Source organism: Trachemys scripta, chromosome 12, assembly GCF_013100865.1.
Source record: "Trachemys scripta elegans isolate TJP31775 chromosome 12, CAS_Tse_1.0, whole genome shotgun sequence".
Lineage (NCBI taxonomy): Eukaryota > Metazoa > Chordata > Testudines > Emydidae > Trachemys > Trachemys scripta.
The window spans coordinates 35417405-35437383 of NC_048309.1; the positions used below are offsets into that span (position 1 = coordinate 35417405).

General features: G+C 57.2%; 3 protein-coding genes across 3 annotated transcripts; 2 read left to right on the top strand and 1 right to left on the bottom strand.

Annotated features, from left to right (window-relative positions):
• The first annotated feature begins 437 nt into the window (after positions 1-437).
• LOC117885917 (DLA class II histocompatibility antigen, DR-1 beta chain-like) lies at positions 438-3934 on the top strand. Its single transcript, XM_034787478.1, has 6 exons — positions 438-642; positions 794-1069; positions 1455-1724; positions 2257-2529; positions 2948-3052; positions 3764-3934. Exons 1-6 carry the CDS (start codon positions 570-572, stop codon positions 3880-3882), a joined length of 1116 nt encoding a protein of 371 aa, XP_034643369.1. The 5' UTR covers positions 438-569; the 3' UTR covers positions 3883-3934.
• Positions 3935-8078: 4144 nt separating this feature from the next.
• Positions 8079-12991, bottom strand: LOC117885802 (mast cell protease 1A-like). The gene is made up of 5 exons (XM_034787268.1): positions 12861-12991; positions 10644-10801; positions 10030-10174; positions 9518-9781; positions 8079-9307 (listed from the first exon to the last, which is right to left on the bottom strand). Exons 1-5 carry the CDS (start codon positions 12921-12923, stop codon positions 9128-9130), a joined length of 810 nt encoding a protein of 269 aa, XP_034643159.1. The 5' UTR covers positions 12924-12991; the 3' UTR covers positions 8079-9127.
• A 2230-nt stretch (positions 12992-15221) lies between these two features.
• On the top strand, positions 15222-19684 carry LOC117885368 (epimerase family protein SDR39U1-like). The gene is made up of 5 exons (XM_034786683.1): positions 15222-15262; positions 16234-16353; positions 17132-17253; positions 18133-18276; positions 18783-19684. Exons 1-5 carry the CDS (start codon positions 15222-15224, stop codon positions 19196-19198), a joined length of 843 nt encoding a protein of 280 aa, XP_034642574.1. The 3' UTR covers positions 19199-19684.
• The last annotated feature ends 295 nt before the right edge of the window (positions 19685-19979 follow it).

A 19979-nucleotide genomic window follows, 5' to 3' on the forward strand; every position in this document is an offset into this window, starting at 1 on the left:
AACATCTGGAGCTTTAAATGCACTATCACCTGGGGTTTAACACGCTACCATCTGGCCTTTACTACTGAGGAACTGGGAATCCATAAAGGGCTCAGATTCCTGATGGAGGTGTTTGCCCTCTTGCACTTTCTGACCACCTCTGGCCCAGGCCTGGTGCGTGCCGTGTCCCTGAGCCGGCTGCACTAAGGAAATCCCCCCCCAACCAGCTCCCCACCGCTGGCTTCCCCTCTGCCGGGAAGCTGACAGGCACAATCTGCCACTGCGGTTCATTCCTCTACACGCAGAGCTAAGCCCAGGCACCAGGCGGATGCTGTTACGACACATCCCCAACCCGTCTGCCCAGCAACGTCTGATGCCAGCCCCACCCCAACCCCCGCCCCCTCACTGGCAGGGAGGGGCTGGATGGGTGGATCCGCATCGGTTTGTGGGCCTGGGTTTCCTCGCAGGTGTTTCCTGTCAGAGCGTCAGAGAGCTCGGTGCAGGCAGAAGGCGGCCCTGGTCTCTCCAGCCCTGGGGGTCCCAGCCCCACCCCTCACCCCACAGAGTGCCGTCCCATCCCCTGTTCCCTGATGGCTCCTGGGGGGGCCCATCCTGCTCTGGTCTCCGCCTGGCTCTTGTTTCTCTGCTCGGTCGTCTCAGCTGGTAAGTGACCCCTGTTCGCCCCCCCAGATGCCTGGGTCCCATCCCCATCCCAATCACTCTCCCCCAGGACTGGGTGCTGCAGGGGCCCCTCGGGTGGCTGCCCGGATGCCTGGGTCCCATCCCCATCCTGGTCTCTCTCTCCTTCCTGTAGGGGTTCACCGTTTCACCCACTCCCAGATTATTTCGCCGCAGGCAGCCCCTGGGCTGCCCAAGCGCCAGAGCTTGCTGCAGGTGAACGGCCTGGCGCTCTCGGCCTACGACAGCAGCAGCCGGAGGATGATGCCACGCAACGGCTACATGCAGGGCAACCGGGAGACCCACCAGTTCTGGAGCGTCAGCAGCGCCCGGTGCATGTTCTGGGACCCCTGGGTAGAGACCGAGTACCAGGCCCTGGTTCGGGCGGTGAACGCCAGCTCCCCAAAGGCCGGTGAGTCCTCGGGCCCTGGCACTCCGTTAGCTCAGCCCAGGAAAGGGGGGCACAGGCAGTGGGAGGGAGCTAGGGGCAGGACACCAGAGGGGAGTGATTTCCATGGTACCTAGTGGTTAAAGTGGGGTGCGGGGGAGCTGGGAGCTCTATCCCCAGCTCTGGAAGGGAAGTGGGGTCTCATGGTTAGAGTGGGGGGCGGGGGCTGGGAGCCAGGACTCCTGGGTTCTCTCCCCAGCTCTGGGAATGGAGTGAGAGCTAGTGGTTAGAGTGGGGGCGGGCTGGGAGCCAGGACTCATGGGTTCCATCCCTGGGAGAACTTCGTCCCCACTCTGCCCCCTGGCGGCAGCTCCCTGCTGAGTCACTCATGTGGCCGCTCCGCCCCCAGAGCCCTACTACATGCAGGTCGTGCAGAGCTGTGAGCTGGACGAAGCCAGCGGCGCCGTCCAAGCCGTTACCAGGTACGCCCTGAATGGGGAGGACGTGCTGCAGTACCACGGGGACCAGAACCGCTGGTTCTCGGTGCACCCGGCGGCCTGGCGCATGGCCGAGCGCTGGAACCGTGAGAGGGAGATGCTGGCCGGGATCAACGCCCATACCCCACAGCAGTGCAGGACCTTCATCCGGATCACCTCGCCATTCACCGCGCAGACGACAGGTGGCAGCTCTGCCTGTGCCCCTCACTGCCAACCCACAGCCCCCTGCTAGCCCAGTCCTGCCCCCCATCCCCAGCTCTGTCGGTGCCCCTCACTCCCGACCTGCAGCCCCTTGCTAGCCCAGCCCTGGGCTCCCCCCAGCTCTGCCGGTGCCCCTCACTCCTGACCCGCAGTCCCTTGCTAGCCCAGCCCTGGGCTCCCCCCAGCTCTGCTGGTGCCCCTCACACCCAATCCACAGCCCCCTGCTAGCCCAACCCTGGGCTCCCCCCAGCTCTGCTGGTGCTCCTCACTCCCAAACCACAGCCTCCTGCCAGCCCAGTCCTGCCCCCCATCCCCAGCTCTGCCAGTGCCCCTCACTCCCGACCCACAGCCCCGTGCTAGCCCAGCCCTGGGCTCCCCCCAGCTCTGCCGGTACCCCTCACTCCCAAAACGCAGCCCTGTGCTAGCCCAGCCCTGGGCTCCCCGCAGCTCTGCATGTGCCCCTCACTCCCAACACGCGGCCCCCGTGATCTTTAACCCTTTCTGTCCCCTCAGCCCAGCCCACAGTGCACGTGTCCCTCGTGCGAGGAACCCGGGGCCAGCCTCGCCGCCTCATGTGCCACGTGACGGGGTTCTACCCCCGTGACATTGAGGTGACCTGGGAGCGGGAGGGCAGGGGGGCCCTAGGGGAACAGATGACCAGCAGGATCCGGCCCAACGGGGACCCCACCTTCCAGATCCAAGTGTCCATTGAGCTGGGGCTGGGGGAGCATGTGTGCGTGGTGAGACACGTCAGCCTGGGGGGCGCCCCCCTGAGGATCACCTGGGGTGAGTGCGGGGGGGGGGCTGGGAATGGAGCACCCTCTATGGAAGGGAGGGGCAGGGGAGCTGGGGGCAGAAAGGCAGAGGGGCAGTTTTGGGAGGCATGGATAGGCAGCGAGGAGGTTCTGGGGGGCTCTGAGGGGAAGAGGAAGGTGGGGGTTCTGGGGGCTAAGAGGGGGGAAGGGAAGGTGAGAGGTTGTGGGGGATCCAAAGAGGGAGGGGAAAGTGGGAGGTTCTGGAGGGCTCAGAGGGGTAGGGGAAGAGGGAATTTAGCTGCAGGGCAGACTCATGGGGGGCTGGGGCTGGGGCTGGGAGGAGCAGACCGGGTGTGGATCTGCTGGCCCAGGGCCAAGGGGTGTGGGGGGGGGAATAGGTGCAGGGGCAGGCGGGACCCATGGCTCAGTCTGTCTCTGCTCATTTGCAGATCCCCAGGCCACAGGCCAGGCCGGGTCCCTGGGCGTCCTCGCCAGCTGCCTGCTGGCTGCTCTGGGAGTCGCCGCCCTGGGCTGGTATCTGAGGGGGAGGCCAGGTGAGTGATGCCCCCTAGTGTCCCCCAGCCCCCCTGCAGCTCAGCGCCCCTAGTGTCCCTGCAGCATAGTGCCCCCTAGTGCCCCCCAGCACCCCCTGCAGCACAGCACCCCCTAGTGCCCACAGCACCCCCCTGCAGCACAGCACCCCAGTGCCCCTGCAGCACAGCACCCTCTAGTGCCCCCAGTGCCCCCAGCACCCCCCTGCAGCATAACACCCCCTAGTGCCCCCAGAACCCCCTCCAGCACACCGCTCCCTAGTGCCCCCAGCACCCCCTGCAGCACAGCGCCCCCAGTGCCCCCAGCACCCCCCTGCAGCATAGCACCCCCTAGTGCCCCCAGAGCCCCCTCTAGCACACCGCTCCCTAGTGCCCCCAGCACCCCCCTGCAGCACAGTGCCCCTAGCGCCGCCCTGGGGCATTGGGGTCAGCACTGACTGCCAGGGGAACATGTCCCCCCAGTACAATTCCCCCTGCGCAGCACCCGGGGTTTCCCCTTGCTGCTCTCCCAGCCACGGACTGCCCCTCTTGGCCCTGCCTCGCGTGAGCTACCTGGGCTCTGTGCTGTGGCCTGGCTGGGTGGCGGGACAGGGGCTGTGGGAAGCCACCTCCCCGCCAAGGTGTGATAATCCCCATTGCCCCTCACCATTCCCGCTGCAGGGGATGGGAGCAGGGTCTCCGCCTGAGTCAATCTCTGCTTGGCTTCCCCTGCAGGCCGCTCGGAGGGGCCGTTCTGCCCGGCGCGGGCACAGCCAGGAACCCTCGACTCTGCCCTGGCTAAGCCAGGAGACACCTTGGCCACGTCTCTGTCCTGCCCAGGTGTCACCGCGTGACCGTCGCTGTCCTGGGCTAGCACCACATGGGCCAGCCTGGGCGAAGAGGAGGCCCTCGGGGAGGGGAGGGGGGGGGGTTCGTGGATTTAGCCAAAACTCCCTGAGGTTACGGGGGGGGGGAGTGGGTGTATCCCTGCCGTGCCTCCGTCCTGTGCTCTCCCCACCACCTCCAATCACCTCTGTGCCCCATAGCGCCTGGCCCCCCAATTGCCAGTCCCCAGCCCCACCTGGGTGGCACCGCAGTCATGCGCATGGGTGAAATGGTGATGTTTTCGAGCCAACAACCGTCAGTATACGTGTAACCTTCACAGAGTTTTTTACTGGAGCCATTTTGTTGCCTTGGTTTGCCTGGGTACTGCGCACGGCCGGCTCTGCACCGCAGGCGTCAGCAGTAGCAGGTGGACTCGGAGTGGGGGCACTGGGGCTCAGGACGCCTGGGTTCTCTTCCTGCCTTTGCGGCTGGATGCCCTGGGGTGGGTGGGCAGAACATCTTGCAGATCCAGCCTTTCCTCCCGCTTGGGGGAGAGCGCCCCCTACTGAGCTCCCCTCTGCCCCTTGCAGCACAGTGCCACCTACTGAGCCCCCCTCTGCACCTGTGCATGCTGCCCCCTACTGAAACCCCTCTGTCCCCTGCAGCATGGTGTCCCCCTACCGAGGCCCCCATCTGCCCCCTGCAATACAGTGCGCCCTACTGAGCCCCCCTACCCTCTGCAGCCCAGCGTCCCCTACTGAGCCCTCCCTCTGTCCCCTTCATTCCAGCACCCTCTACTGAGCCCCCCCTCTGCCCCCTGCAGCACAGCACCCCCTACCAAGGTCCCCATCTGGCCCCTGCAGCACAGTGCCTCCTACAGAGTCCCCCGGCCGGCCTCTGTGCTACTGTAATACTCCTAATAAATAATGTACAGCCCCTAGCATGATGAGGTGTATTACGGTAGTGCTACCAGCACTACCGTAATACACCTAATAAATAATAACACAGAGTACTTTAGCAGGGCCAACCCCAGCTCTTCAAAAATCACAAGTCAGGTGAAAAAAACCACTGGAGATTTGCTTAAAAAGCTCAAGAGTTTTTACAGATACATCAGTTTTCGGATCTTTTTTATTTGCCTTCAGTTTCTTTGGTTTCTTTTTTTCCAAATCTTTCAGGGTCACGGTTGCAGGCATTTCTGGGCCACGCCAAGGGCTAGAACCGGCCTTGTTAACTGAAAATCACAGGACTCCAGAAGCTGGGCGGGGGGGGTGGGGGGAATGGTGTTCCAAAACAGCTCCCTTACCCCAGCTTGGCACCATTGTTGTGGGGTCTGGGGTTTGGTGGGAACCCAGCCCCTTGGGCCTCCTCAGCTGTCCCCCACCCTGTGTGTGGAGGCGGGGGGGGGTGAGCTGGGGGAGCAACATGGGTCAGAGAGACCAGATCCCCCTATCAGTGACAGCCCTGCTGCCCACAGACACCCCCCGCACACAATGGGGGGAAAGTATGTCTGATTCTCAGACCCCCTCCCCCCCCCCCCAGCCAGCCAGTCTCCACCCTGGGGGCAGGTGGGAGCCAGCACCCCCTAGAGGGGAAAGGCCCCATGTCCCATTCCCCATCCCCTGAGCCAGCCAGTCCGCGTCCTAGGGCCAGGTTGCAGGCTGACCCCCAGTTGGAAATCGCATTCTCCATGCCCCTCTGTAGCTTGTCAAAGGGTTTTCTCTTTTTTTAAAGCTCTTTTCCTTGTAATTCTCCCTGTGTTTCCCTGACACCTGGGGCGGGGGGGTATTCCAGACCTTTGGCGGGGGGGGGGGGGTAATTTCCCCACTCCCCCTGTCCTAGCCCTAACCAGAGCCTTGTTATGCCAGGTGGCTTCAGAGACGGCTCTGGATTTCCAAGCTCAGGGAGACCCTTCGATTTCCAGTGAGGCGACACTAGATTTTTGTACCTTTGGTTTTACTCACTGCAGGGCTAGAAAGCAGCGAGTGAAATTAACCAGCTGGGGCAGATGCGGGGGGGAGGGGGGAGATGGGTAGAAAGGAACAAGGATCTGAGCACGCGGCATTTGGTTGCAGCCCATCACTGGGTAATTTCTTAGGGCTTGGCTACACTTGCAGATGTCGAGCGCTGTGAGTTAAACCCGCCTTCGGAGAGCACAGTAGGGAAAGCGCTGCAGTCTGTCCACACTGACAGCTGACAGCGCACTGGCGTGGCCACATTTGCGGCACTTGCAGTGGCATTGGGAGCGGTGCATTATGGGCAGCTATCCCAGCATGCAAGTGACTGCAACGTGTTTTTCAAATGGGGGGGCTGGGGTGGAGTGTGACAGGGAGTGTGTTATGTGTATGTGGGGGGAGAGAGAGTGGGGTTTTGCGGGGGCTGAGAGGATGTCAGCATGCTGTCTTGTAAGTTCAGACAGCAGCAGACCCCCTCTCTCCCCCCGCCTCTCTCGCTCACACACAGCATTCCATAGTAACGGCTTGCATTGCGGCTGTCAGAAACGGAGCTTTGAAAGGGCATTTCTGCATTCCTACAGGAGTTCAAAACAATGACAAGAGTGGCCACTTGACTTAAGGGGATTATGGGACATTTCTGGAGGCCGATCCGAGCACAGTAACGCAACACCTCATTCACACTGATACCCGGGCGTTGTACCAAGGCGCAGCAAACGTTATTCCTCTCACCGAGGTGGAGTACCAGCAGCGCTGTACCCGCAGAGTCAGAGCGCTCTACGGGCCTTGCCAGTGTAGACGGGGAGGGAGCTAGGGTGCCCGGGGCTGCTTTATTGCGCTATAACTCGCAAGTGTAGCCAAGCCCTCTGCAAACAAGCAAGCTCCCGGCTCAGTTCAGCCCTGAGCAGGCCCGATTCTCCACTGCCCGGCGGGCCCCCACGGTATCCAGGCCTGATCAGAAATGGGCACATCAAACAGCTGGAAACAGTAGTTTAGTAGCAGTGGCTATTTTCAATGAGCCAGTGTCGACTTTGACCAAAATTTTCCATCTTATGTTGAGTCAAAACCCAGCCCTCTGAGACGTCCCCGACAGTTCCTCCAAACCACTTGGATCTTTCCACCTGGCCATTGCTTTGCATCCTCCCTGCCATGAGACGTGTCAATATTTCTCCTCTTCCTCACGAGTTGGGGGTGTGACGGGTTGGATCACAGAAACCGCCTTGGGAGCTGCCACCCGCTGTGCCAAGACTACTTCTACCCCTGCCTTCCCTGCCAGCTCGGGGCCCCAGCACCCTGTCTTGCTGAGCCAGACACTCCCATCTGCTCCAACACAGACCCAGGGTCTGACTTACTTGTCCCAAAGCTGCAGGTTTACCTGAAAGCAGCTAACAGAAGTGTTCCTGCCTTTAACACTCAGATGCCCAACTCCCAATGGGGTCTAAACCCAAATAAATCCCTTTTACCCTGTAGAAAGCTTATACAGGGTAAACTCATAAATTGTTCACCCTCTATAACACTGATAGAGAGAGATGCACAGTTGTTTGCTCCCCCAGGTATTAATACATACTCTGAGTTAATCAATAAGTAAAAAGTGATTTTATTGAATACAGAAAGTAGGATTTAAGTGGTTCCAAGTAGTAACAGACAGAACAAAATAAGTCACCAAGCAAAATAAAATAAAATGTGCAAATCTATGTCTAATCAAACTGAATAAAGATAATCTCACCCTCAGAGATGCTTCAGTAAGTTTTTTTCTCAGACTGGACACCTTCCAGGCCTGGGCACAATTCTTTCCCCTGGTACAGCTCTTGTTCCAGCTCAGGTGATAGCTAGGGGATTCTTCATGATGGCTCCTCTCTCCCTTTGTTCTGTTCCACCCCTTTATATATCTTTTGCATAAGGCGGGAACCCTTTGTCCCTCTCTGGGTTTCCACCCCCTCCTTCTCAATGGAAAGACACCAGGTTAAAGATGGATTCCAGTTCAGGTGACATGATCACATGTCACTGCAAGACTTCATTGCCCACTTGCCAGCACACACATATACAGGAAGACTTACTGGTAAAACACAGCCATCTGTAGACAATTGTCCTGGTTAATGGGAATCATCAAGATTCCAAACCACCATTAATGGCCCACACTTTGCATAATTACAATAGGCCCTCAGAGTTATATTTCCTATTTCTAGTTTCAGATACAAGAGTGGTACATTTATACAAATAGGATGATCACACTCAGTAGATTATAAGCTTTGTAATGATACCTTACAAGAGACCTTTTGCCTGAAGCATATTCCAGTTACAGTATATTCACTCATTAGCATATTTTTATAAAATTATATAGACTGCAATTGTCACGGGGGAATATTGGACTCTGAACTATTCCTGACCGGGACAGTCAGCACATTTTATTTCAGGTCAGCTCCATGTCCGGCTGCATCCTCTTGAGCTCCTGCAGTGCCTCATGGAAGTTGTAGTTCAAGTCCCTTGTGCCCCTATGCAGCCCTACAGGTTGGGCTTCCCAGCTGGACTACATTTCCCATGATGCACCCTGGTCATTTGCCCTCCATCATTCCTTGTGCATCATGGGAGATGTAATCCAGCCAGGAGCCCAGCTCTTAAAAGACGCATTATAGTGTTAGACTCCAGGAGCTCAATTGATTTAGCTTCAGGAGTGATCTGGTCACAGTCTGTAAGTACCGACATGTGGAACAAATATTTAACAATGGGCTCTTCTATCTAGCAGAGAAAGGTCTAACATAACCAATGGTTGGAAACTGAAACTAGACAAATTAGGACTGGGAATAACGTGCACATTTTTAACAGGGAGGGCACCGCGGACACACCAGGGACACAGATCACTGCTGAACTGGCACTAAATGAAACAGTCCAATTTGGCTCCCCCAAAATGTTTTGTTTCGAGTTGACTGAAGCCAAAACAAGCTATTTCACTGAGTCTTTCCTGGTGGAAAACCAGGGGGGGAGATGGCAAAAAAATTGATATTTCCCTGAGAAAAGTTTCATTTTTGTGGCAACGGCATTTTCTGTCGAAAAATGATTGGGGTGGAACATTCCTACCTGACCCCAGCCCCCTCCAGCCTCCAGCCTTTGAACTAATCAGTCTGGTCCATTAGGAAGAGGAACGTGCGTTTGATGCTGAGCGATCCAGTTTAGTCCCAGCAGAGGACCGACTAAGGGACATGGTGATATTTGCAGCAGGGTGAAGTGGCTGTGAAAGGCTCCCAGGTCCAGAGAGTTACATTTTCCACCCCCGTCCCCGGTGAGAAGACCCCGAGCTCAGCCTCAGGACCAACGGGAGTTGGGCAGCTCAGGTTCGAGACGAGATTCCAGGAGCATCCGGGGGCGTCAGCTGTTTCATCACTGTCTGTATCCAGCGGATGAACCGGGAGACTCTTGCATACACTTCAGGAGAGGCCCCATTGCTCGGCCCCCATGAGACGATGCCCTGGGGCACCCCATCGCACACCAGGGGGCCCCCTGAATCACCCTGTGAAATGAAACATGCCTCAGAGGAGTAACGCCTTGTGTGATTCACTTGTCGCTGTCATACTCACAGTCCTCCCACCCCCATCCCCAGCCCAATGTCACCTTCCCTCCACGCCCTTGGCATTTGAGATCTGAATTCGACCCTCCCCACTCCCAAAAAATATACCAGAGCAGCCTCCCCCTCCACCCCCCCGGACGGCGGGATCTTTACCTTCAGGGTGGCTTTCTTGCCTCTGGAATCCCCTGCGCAGAGCATGGATTTAGCATCATATGGTTTGGTCAAATTGTGTTCACACACCTCGTCAGCCATCACCTCCAGAACCACATCCTGCAGCACGTCCGAGCTCTTAGGGGGATTAACTTGCATCCAGCCCCACCCAGACACGTTGCACCTGGTGCCCACAGGTACCTCCGGCCAGGGGTGGGGCAGAGGGATGGGCTGCACCCAGTCATTGAGTTCAGCCCTCTTTCTCAGCTGCCGTGTGAGGGACAAGAGAATTGGATGCAAGGGAGACGTAAGCAGACCAGAGTGCAATGGAGAGTAACGGGGTGATGGGATGGGGGCAGTGCCTGCAGCAGTGTGAGGTCACTGGGGGCGGGGTGATGGGATGGGGGCAGTGCTTGCAGCAGTGTGAGGTCACTGGGGGCGGGGTGATGGGATGGGGGTAGTGTCTGCAGCAGTGTGAGGTCACTCAGGGCAGGGTGATGGGATGGGGGTTGTACCTGCAGCAGCATGATGTCATTGTTTTGGGTCATTTTGTTATATTTCGGGTGGCGGATCCAGCGCCTCACTCTAATTTTCTGACTCCATGGTTCTCTTGGTTCTTTCTTCCGAATGTTGTGGGCCCCCAGCACCACGATGCCTTTGCTGCCCGGACACACAGAGACCAGCCAGGCGTCAGTGCTGAGCACACCCCAAGAGACGGCTCTCCCTTCGAGAGCCCCTCCCATCTCCACATATCGGTCCTGCAGTCACAGGGGGGTCTAGGGCTTCTGGACACTCTGACCACTTTGGGAATGACCAGCCCTGAACCCCTTTTCTGAATAATGCCATAGTGCACGACACATCACATCTGGGAGAACTCGAGGGCACTGGGTGGTTGAGGGGGGCAGGGAATGGGACACAGAGCCTTTCCCCTCTAGGGGGTGCCAGGCTGCCTGGTATCCCCATGGCTGGGGTATTCCCCTATGCATTGGATCCAGCTGATCCATGGCCTTGTGATCGCACTGGAGCGGTTGGCTGGAGCAGCATCGTCACCGGGAATTGAGACCTCAAGCGTGGCTCTGCAGAGGTTGAGCTGATCCCCTGGTGGGCAGGGTGGGGGAGGGATCCTTACCTCCACTTCACTCTACAGTGAGCCGCCGTCACCACCACGTCGTCCCGGATCAAGAACCCCCCGCAGGTATTCATGGGTTCAAAGCATCTTTTTATCTTCAGAAAGGCCATGTAGGGTCTGGAGTGGGGCACAGCTTCCTGTCCCCCAACGATCCCCCCGGGAGAAAGACAAGGATGGGTTCAAATCCACCACTTGGGAAAATATGAGGCTGGGAAATCAGCCCCTTCCCATCCCCCTCTCCACATCTGTAGGGAATTTTGGCACCCACATCTATCCCTGACCATCTGCGACAGCAAGTTTCAAGTCGCCCTAGAGATTTTGGTTTAATGGGGCCATTATACCTTTATTTTGGGCCATTAAACCTTTACAAATGGGCCAACGCCAGGATGTGTGAATCTTTCATGATGCCTTGATGAGAACTGGATTGGTCCAGAAAGATCAACATGCATTTCTGAGACACGCCTTTGGGCCATTCGCACTGGAGCGTCTCAGTGCTTTTGGGGCCTCTTTCTAGAGAAATCTGAAACACTCTGGGGCTTGTCACCTCCTGGGCTGAGTCCAACCATTCTTAGCCTTCTGATAATGAACATGTTTTTATCTATGACTTTGAAGAAACAAATAAAATCATCGCAGGTAAAGTTTACAGATGACACAAAAGAGAGGGGAGTGGTAAATAATGAAGAGGATGGGTCAGTGATGCAATCTGGAGTGTTTGGTAAACTGGGCTCAGGCAAACAACATGCATTTTCCTATGGCCAGAGATAAAGGCAACATCTAGGAGCACAGGATTTTGGCCACATGTATGGGATGGGGGACCCAATCCTGGGACGCAGTGACTCAGAAAAACCCTTGGGATTGGGGCAGATAGTCAGCTGACCATGAGCTCCCAGTGCGACGCTGCGGCCAAAAGTGCTAATGTGATCCTGGGATGCAGAAACAGGGAATCTCCAGTAGGAGCAGAGAGGTTATTTTACCTCTGGATTTGGTGTGACTGCTGCTGGAATCCTGAGTCCAGTTCTGGTATCCACAATTCAAGAGGGATGTTGGTAAATTGGAGAGGGGTCAGAGAAGAGCCACAAGAATGGTTAGAAGGTTAGAAAACCTGCCTTAGAGTGATAGACCCAAGGAGCTTGATCTATTTTTCTTAACAAAGAGAAGGTTCAGGGGTGACTCGATCACAGTCTCTAAGTACCTACCTGGGGAAAAAATAATAAATAATGGGCAGAGAATCCAGCCGGGAAAGGTCTAACCCGACCCAATGGTTGGAAGTTGAAACAAATTCAGACTGGAAATGAGATGCAAATTTTTAACCATTAGAGTTAGTAACCACTGGAACAATGGCTGGATGGACTCTCCATCGCTGGCGATTTGTAAATCAAGCTGGGCTGTTTTTCTAACAGGAATTAATGAGGGCAGGTCTCTGACCTGCGTCCTGCAGGAGGCCAGATGAGATGATCACATGGACCTTCTGGCCAGAGAGTTGACGACTCTACAAACAATATCCCTCACATGAGATAACTGCAAATACCTTGTCCAAGCCACTCCTGCTGCCCATAGCAGTGCCCGTGTTACTGACCCGGGGCCAAAGCCTTCTGCTATTATTGATCGAGGTCTTAAAAATCATCCCAGAGGAATGGAGGCAGGTCTGTGACATGGCAAACCCCCCTCCTCTCCATTGCCAGGTGGCTGCTTTTGTGGCCAATCTGCTGGGGGCTGACCCGGGGACCTCCCCAGCTAATCCATGAGCTGCTACAGCTTGAGAAAAAGCTCTCGTCCCCCCTGTGGACTGGCATAGAAGGGCACCTGTCATATATATACAGCTGATGATCGTGAAGGCATAAGCCACCCCCGCCTCCCAGAGCCCAGGGGAGAGCCCAGCCTTCTTGGCCACTCCACTACTGCTCCGGACTAGCAAAGCGCCCCGTGACCCGCTGGGACTTATCCACCAGCTGGTCCACCATGGGCCTAGCAGTTACTCCTTGGTCGAGCAGCAGGGGCAAAGGCTGGGACTTGGCCATGCTGCATCTGGGGCCAGTGCAGGAGGAGACGACCCCAGCTGGAATCATGGGGCCTGAGGACAGAAGCACCCCACCCAGTTCTCCTCCAGCTCCCACGCCGCTTTGATGAGGCTGGGGAGATGGCTGGGCCGGTGCCCGAACACTCTGCTCCCTGTGGGTCTTATCTGCTCACCCCCCCCCCCAGCCTGCGAGACTCACCAGCCTGAGCCCCGGGGGGCAGGATTCGCACAAGAAAGGCTGCAGGGAGCAGGAACAACAGCATCCTTACTGCAAGCTCAGGGATGGTGCATCTGCCTCAGCCCCGAAGTGTTGCACAGACAGGCTCGGGGCAGAGGTGTGGGGGACAGGAAACCTCAGGGTGACGTTTGCACCAGCCAGGCAGGGGCTCAGCTATCTCAGTTCCTGGAAACCCACCACATGGGCTGGGGGGTGCAGTACAGGCCCAGCTGGGTCCAGACGCCCCCACAGCTGGGAACGCTTGGCCCCTGGAGCCCTGCCCGTCCTGGTGCCAGGCCCAGCTGGGGCTGTGCCAAGTGGGGACCCCCCCCATACCCCGGGCAGCCGTGCACAGCTGAGTACAATGCACATCTGGCACCAGAGGCGGCTCAGTTGCTAACCACAGCCTTAGCTCTCGCCCTAGCCTGGCACGACTGTGGTGGGGGCTTCCGGTGGGAACCCAGCCCTGTCATAAATATAAAGGGAAGGGTAACAACCTTTATATATACAATAACATCACATCCCTCCTGGCCAGAGGTACAGAATCTCTTACCTGTAAGGGGTTAATCAGTTCCATTAACCTAGTTGGCACCTGATCAGAAGGACCAATGGGGAAAGAAGATACTTTCAAATCTGGGCAGGGGGGAGGTTTTGTTTGTCCTCTTTGTTGTTCTCTCTGAGACAAAGAGAGAGACCAAGCAAGTAATGCAGCTCCTACTGAATGATACATCTAAAATACAGAAATAGTAAGTAATAGCAAGGAAATGCATTAGATTATCTTTTGTTTTAGCCTGTGAATTTTTCCTATGCTAAGAGGGAGGTTTAGTCCTGTTTTTTGTAACTTTGAAGTTTTGCCTAGAGGGGAATCCTGTGTTTTAAGTCTTATTACACTGTAAAATTACCTTCCATCCTAATTTTACAGACGTGCTTCTTTTATTTTTTTCTTTATTATAAAGTTCTGTTTTTAAGAATCTGGGGTCTGATCTGTGCTCAACTTGTTTACCTATTTGGTTGGTATATTATTCTCAAGCCTCCCCAGGAAAGGGGGTGAAGGGGCTTGGGGGAATATTTTGGGGAAATGAGAACTCCAAGTGGTCCTTTTCCTGAATCTTTATCTAACTCACTTGGTGGTGGCAGTGATACCGTCCAAGGACAAGGAATTTGTGCCTTGGGGAAGTTTTTAACCTAAACTGGTGGAATATAAGCTTAGGGGGTCTTTCATGCTGGTCCCCACATCTGTATCCCAGAGTTCAGAGGGGGAGAAAACCCTGACAGGTCCCTTGGTCCTTCTCAGCTATCCCCTGCCCGGTGAGGTGCTGTGAGCTAGGGGAGCGATGTGGGTCAGAGAGACCAGAGCCCCCAGTCTGTGACAGCCCTGCTGCCCACAGACCCCCCCCAATGGGGGGAAAGAGTGTCTCTGATTATCAGCTCTGCCGAGCCAGCCAGTCCCTGCCCTGGGGGCAGAATGGGGCCGGTGCCTCCTAGAGATGACATAGCACAGGGAGGGGGAATGACAGATACCAATGGACAGAGGGGTGTTTATGGGGCTAGGGAGATAGCTAGGTAGATGGGGATGAGGATGGATAGACAGATATGGAGGGGGATGGGGGATGTATAGATAGATGGATGCAGATAGATAGATAGATGGAGATGCATAGATAGGGAATGGATTGGGATGGGGGTAGATGGATTTTTCATGGCTAGAAGAGATTGTGTCAATCCTGTCCCACGTTTGTCCCAGAAGTCAACCCCCGAGTGAACCGCGGCAATCCCAGCCAAGCACCACAAGGAGGCTGCAGCATTCTGGGGGATGCCCTACAACCCACCCCTCCCACCTGGATCCCCTGTGGGGCTGTGCAGCACAATCAGCTGGGGCGTGGGAGCAGCCTGGCCATAGCCTCTCACCCCCGCCTCCTCCCCGCATGCCCCCTGTGCCCAGGGCAGCGCTGAGCAGGCCGCACCAGCCCACAGCGTGGAGACCCCAGCCCTGGCCCACGCACAGATCTCCCTGCCAGCTCCGGAATCCGGACAGCTCAGGCTGCTTTTCTCCTGGTGATTCCCTTCACATCTCGGTCCCAGCCAACAGGGCTCCTCCTGCCCTGAAGGGGAGGGAGCATTCCCCCCGACACCCTCCCGCTCCCTGTTTTGCTGGAATCAATGAACCTAGGTGTCCTGGGTCCCAGCCTTCCCCTGTCAGGGCGAACTCCCTCCCAAGCCTGGGCCAACGCAGCGTTGGCTCCAGAGGTCAACGCTCACATTGAATTTTCAGTCCAAGCGCCAACATTTTTTTTTTTTTTTGTAACTTCATTTTTATTCATGGCAGGGCGATGAAGCAGCGAGCGCAATGAACGCAGATGTGCAGCAGGGTGGAGCTGCTGGAAAGAGGTAACGTGTGCCAGCGCTGAGTTCCCGTCCCATCAGGGCCGGCTCCAGGCACCAGCTTGGCAAGCAGGTCCTTGGGGTGGCCACTCCGGAGGGGGCGGCACGTCCAGCTATTCGGCAGCAATTCAGCGGATGGTCCCTCACTCCCGCTCGGAGTGAAGGGCCTCCCGCCGAATTGCCGCCGCAGATCTTGATCACGGCTTTTCTTTTTTTTTTTTTTTTTGGATCCTTTGGCGGCCAAAACCCTGGAGCTGGCCCTGGCTCGGGGGGAGCAAGGCGCTGTGGGTCAGGAGTGAGGGGCACTGGTACGGCTGGGCTAGCAGGGGTTGTGGGTTGGGAGTGAGGGGCACCGGCAGAACGGGGGGAGCCCAGGGCTGAGCTAGTAGGAGGCTGCGGGTCAGGAGTATGGGGCACCAGAAGAGCAAGGGAGAGCCTAGAGCTGGGCTGGCAATGGGTCGGGAGTGACGGGCACCAATGCTTGAAAGTATCTATTTAAATCAGGAGGTGGGACCGGCTTTGTGGGCGGAGCCTTGACCCAGCTGTTGAGGAGTCGAGGGCACTAGGTGACCCATGTCTCTCCCATCCAGGGCCTGACCGGATCAACTGGGTAGGTGATTGCGGAAGGGGAGTGACTCCAATAATATTGGGCTCATGGGGCAGCCACAGAGGTGCAGGGGGTTAGGAGCCCACTGGCCCATGGGGAGGTTCGCTCCCTGTCCTGGGAATTAGCGCTCAGCCCTAAGACTCCAGGCTGGTCCTAGTGGCATCACTCCAGCCATCCCTCCTGTTGTGCCAGGTGACATCAGAGCCATCCACCCTCATGCTCCAGGGCAAAGCCTGCAGGGGTCAGGAAGGAGTTGACTTAGTGCAGCGGACCAGAGTGAGATTAACTAGGGGCATGTGTGAGTGAGGGGCTGATCCAGGGGATAAGGGGAGACTGGACTGGCAGGGTTTAGGGGTTAGTGGGGAGACTGAGCTGTGTGGAATACCATTTCTTTCCTGTCTCCCCAGGATGATCTGTCCCGCTCCGGCCTGCCCCCTTGTGATGCTGCGGTGAACTTGGCTGGTGAGAATGTTCTCAACCCCCTTCGCAGGTGTGTCCGGGGCTTTGGGCATGCTGGGGGAGAATAATCCTTGTAAACAACCTATGTGGCGTCCCTTCAGTGAAGGACAGAAATGGGGATGACTCAATCTCTCCCTGTTCTCCTGTACTACCCATAATGCAGTGGAGGTGGGGCAGGACGGAAGGGTTGTGTTCTGCAAATTGGGGATGAATTGGGGGTTGAAACATAATTGTCACTAGGAACCTTTCTTCTCAGAATTCTTGTTTCCAAGGGGAAGCATTAGAAGAGTGCACCAGTGGGGGTATAAATAGTCTTGCCCAATATCTGGCCTCTTTTGTGACACTGATGCTAGCAGCCCTGTCACACCTACACTAGACACCCACCCAATTGTCTCCCACAGAGTGGAACCAGCATCTTCCAGACACCCCACTGCCATTCCCAAATACTCACAGTTCCCCCCACTCTCCCTGGGACAGGGAGCCTTTTCCCACCTACATCTGAGGAGTGTGCGGGGGAGAGAGTCCTGCCTCCCATTGCTCTGGGGCGTGGTGATTTGTGTCACTCCCCTGTACTCCCTGGGGGAGTGCAGGGGAATGGGTTGCTCTCCTTTAGGTACCATCAGAGGGGACTTGGTCAGGATGTGAAACTTCTGCTAGGAACCTTTCTCCTCCTGGGCCATTACTTCTGGGGGAAGATTTAGTGGGATTCATGGTATGGTATAAATAGCTGCTTGTTGGGCTGCGATTGGCAGAGGAGAATGGGGGTGGGGTGGTTGAGTGTGACCCCTTTGTGCTCTCTCCCCCTGAAGGTGGGATGATGCCTTCCGCAGGGTTGTGGTTGCCAGCCGGGTGGAGACCACCAAGACCTTGGCCGGGGCCATCGCTGAGGCCGAAAGGCTGCCCCGCTCCTGTGTCCTCGTCACCGGCGTGGGTATTTATTGTGCATGGCCAGAGTGCAACTCATGCCATCCTGTCCTATGGTATCCCTCCACCAGGTGGAAATAGTCCCTGGGCAGTGACAAGGCAGAGTGTGGCCTCTGGAAGTTACTGCTGAGGGGACAGGAGAAATAGTCCCCAGGTGCAGCACAACCTCCCATAACAGCATTGTGTCCTTCTGCCATGGAGAGAAAATAGTCCCTGTGGTGCATCATCCTTGCACAGCCTTCGCTGGCACTGGTGTGCTTCCGCCACTTAGAGAAAATAGTCCCCAATCATGAGAGGACAGATCACAGCACCTTGTGGAAAGAGTGTGCTTCCACCTTTGCATAGAGAGGGAAAAATAGGCCCTGGGTAGAGCACACTTTGCACAACATGTATCCTTCCGCCACTGAGGGGATATACAGTCCCCCCCTCTAGTGCAAGACAAAGTGCAGCCCTATGTGGCACTAGGGAGAAGGGAAAATTGGCCTGGGGTGCAGCACAGTCTTCCATGACACATTGTGATCCTTCCGCTGCAGAGAGGGGGGGAAAAATAGTCCCTCCTCTTGTAGGTCAAGGACAAAGCACAACCTCTGGTGATGCTGATGTTCTTCCACCATTGGGAAGAGATGGAAAAATAGTCCCCTGGCCAAACACAACATCCTGTGAAACTGTCCTTCTGCCACCAAGAGAGAAGAAAATTTGCATTGTAAGAGAATGGAGCCCAGCCTCCTATGACATCAATGCACTTCTGCCATTGGAGTGGGAGGGAAAATAGTAGTGTTTCTCCCCGTCACCAGATGCAATTGCTACAGGAGAGGGAGGGATATCAATGATGGGTAGGGCTATGCGCACTGGCTGGCACTACAGTTCCCTGCCCATTGCCTGGCAGGGTATTACCGCCCAAGCCCCATGGCTGAGTACACCGAGGAGAGTCCCGGCGGTGACTTCGACTTCTTCTCACGCCTGGTGAGCGCCTGGGAGGCAGCAGCTAAAATTCCCGGGGACAGCGCGCGCCAGGCTGTGGTGAGATCCGGTGCGTCGGGGCATGGGGCCTTTCCCCTCTAGGGGGCGCCAGATGCTATCCGGCCTTATGGCAGAGACTGGCTGGCTCAGGGGGGCAGGGCATGGGGCCTGTCCCCTCTAGGGATCACCAGCTCCCATCTCACCTCAGGGCAGGGACTAGCTGGCTCATGGAGGTGGGGAATGGGATACAGGGCCTTTCCCCTCTAGGGGATGCTGGCTCCCATCTGGCCCCAGGGTGGGGACTGGCTGGCTCAAGGTGGGGGGGAATGGAGCACGGGGTCTTTCCCCTCCAGGTGATGCTGGCCCCAAGGCTGGCTTGGGCTGGGAGACTGTGGCTGGCTCAGGGGGAGGGGGGCTGCTGGCTGGCTCGGGGGGGCAGGGAATGGGGCATGGACCCTTTCCCCTCGAGGCGGCACTGGCCCCAAGGCAGGCTTGGACTGGGAGACTGGCTAGCTCGGAGAGGGGGGTGTGGTTGCCTGGCTCCGGGGTCTCTCTCTGACTTTCCTCTTCCTGCAGGTGTGGTGCTGGGGAAGGGTGGAGGTGCCATCTCGCAGATGCTCTGGCCGTTCCGGCTGGGCTTGGGGGGCCCCGTGGGCTCTGGCCTCCAGCCCTTCCCATGGATCCACATCCGGGACTTGGCCGGTGTCGTGTGCCACGCCCTGGAGACGGAGGGTGTGCGTGGGGTTCTCAATGGGGTCTCCCCGGCCTCGTCTGGCACCTCCAACGCCGACTTCGCCCGGGAGCTGGGCTCGGCCCTGGGGCGCCCGGCCCTGCTGCCCCTGCCCAGCTGGGCAGTGCGGGGTGTCTTCGGGGCTGAGCGGGCCGTCATGCTGCTGGAGGGCCAGCGAGTGGCGCCGAAACGCACCCTGGAGAGTGGCTACTGCTTTGTGTACCCTGACCTGCCCTCTGCCCTGCAGGACATCGTGTCCTGAGCGGCTGAGGGGGGGCTGATCCCAGTGCCCCAGGGATGCCCCTGTTCTGGGGGGATCAGCCCCTAGAGACCCCTTATCTCTGGCTCCCACAGCCCAGCTCTGAGCCTCCTGGCTGTCTTAGCCTGAACTTTGTGGGGTCCCTCATGAGCCCTTCCCAGTGTCCCCCCCCAATACTCCCCAGCCTCTTGCTGGGACTCACCCTGTTCTTAGCCTCCTCAGCCCCCTTCTCTGAGTGGGAATGCTCCCTTTTGAGCCCCTCCAGAAATCCTCCCTCCCAGTCCTTCTCGGGGGGGAGGGTGCCCTACTGTGACCCCTCCTGCCCCACCGCCATCCGTGCTGCGCTGACAGTGCATTCAGGCTGTTTCCAAGCTCCTGGCACTTTATGGAGCTGGGGTTCTGCAGCAAAGGCTGCTGGGAATTGTAGTTTTTGGTACCCAACCCTGTATACAGCCTTGTCCAGTTTGCAATAAACGGCTGGTGGGTCAATCGCTGCTGTTTGGGGAAGGGGGGTGGGGGGTCGCTTGGTCAATGGTGGTGCCAGGGCTGAGGGGGGATTCAGAGGCTGGACTGTCCTCATACAGTCAGTGCTGTCCCCAGTGCTTGCAGCTCCCAATACGGTGGAAGAGACCAGGCAGGGAATGGGAGCCAGGTGTCCAGGAGGATAGTGCAGGGTGCTCATCCTTAGGGAGGGTCTGACAGGTCATAGGGCAGGGAGGGGGAAGGAGAGCGAGGAGTCTGGGATGGCTGTGCAGGCCCCAGCACAAAGATGGGAATGGGATCC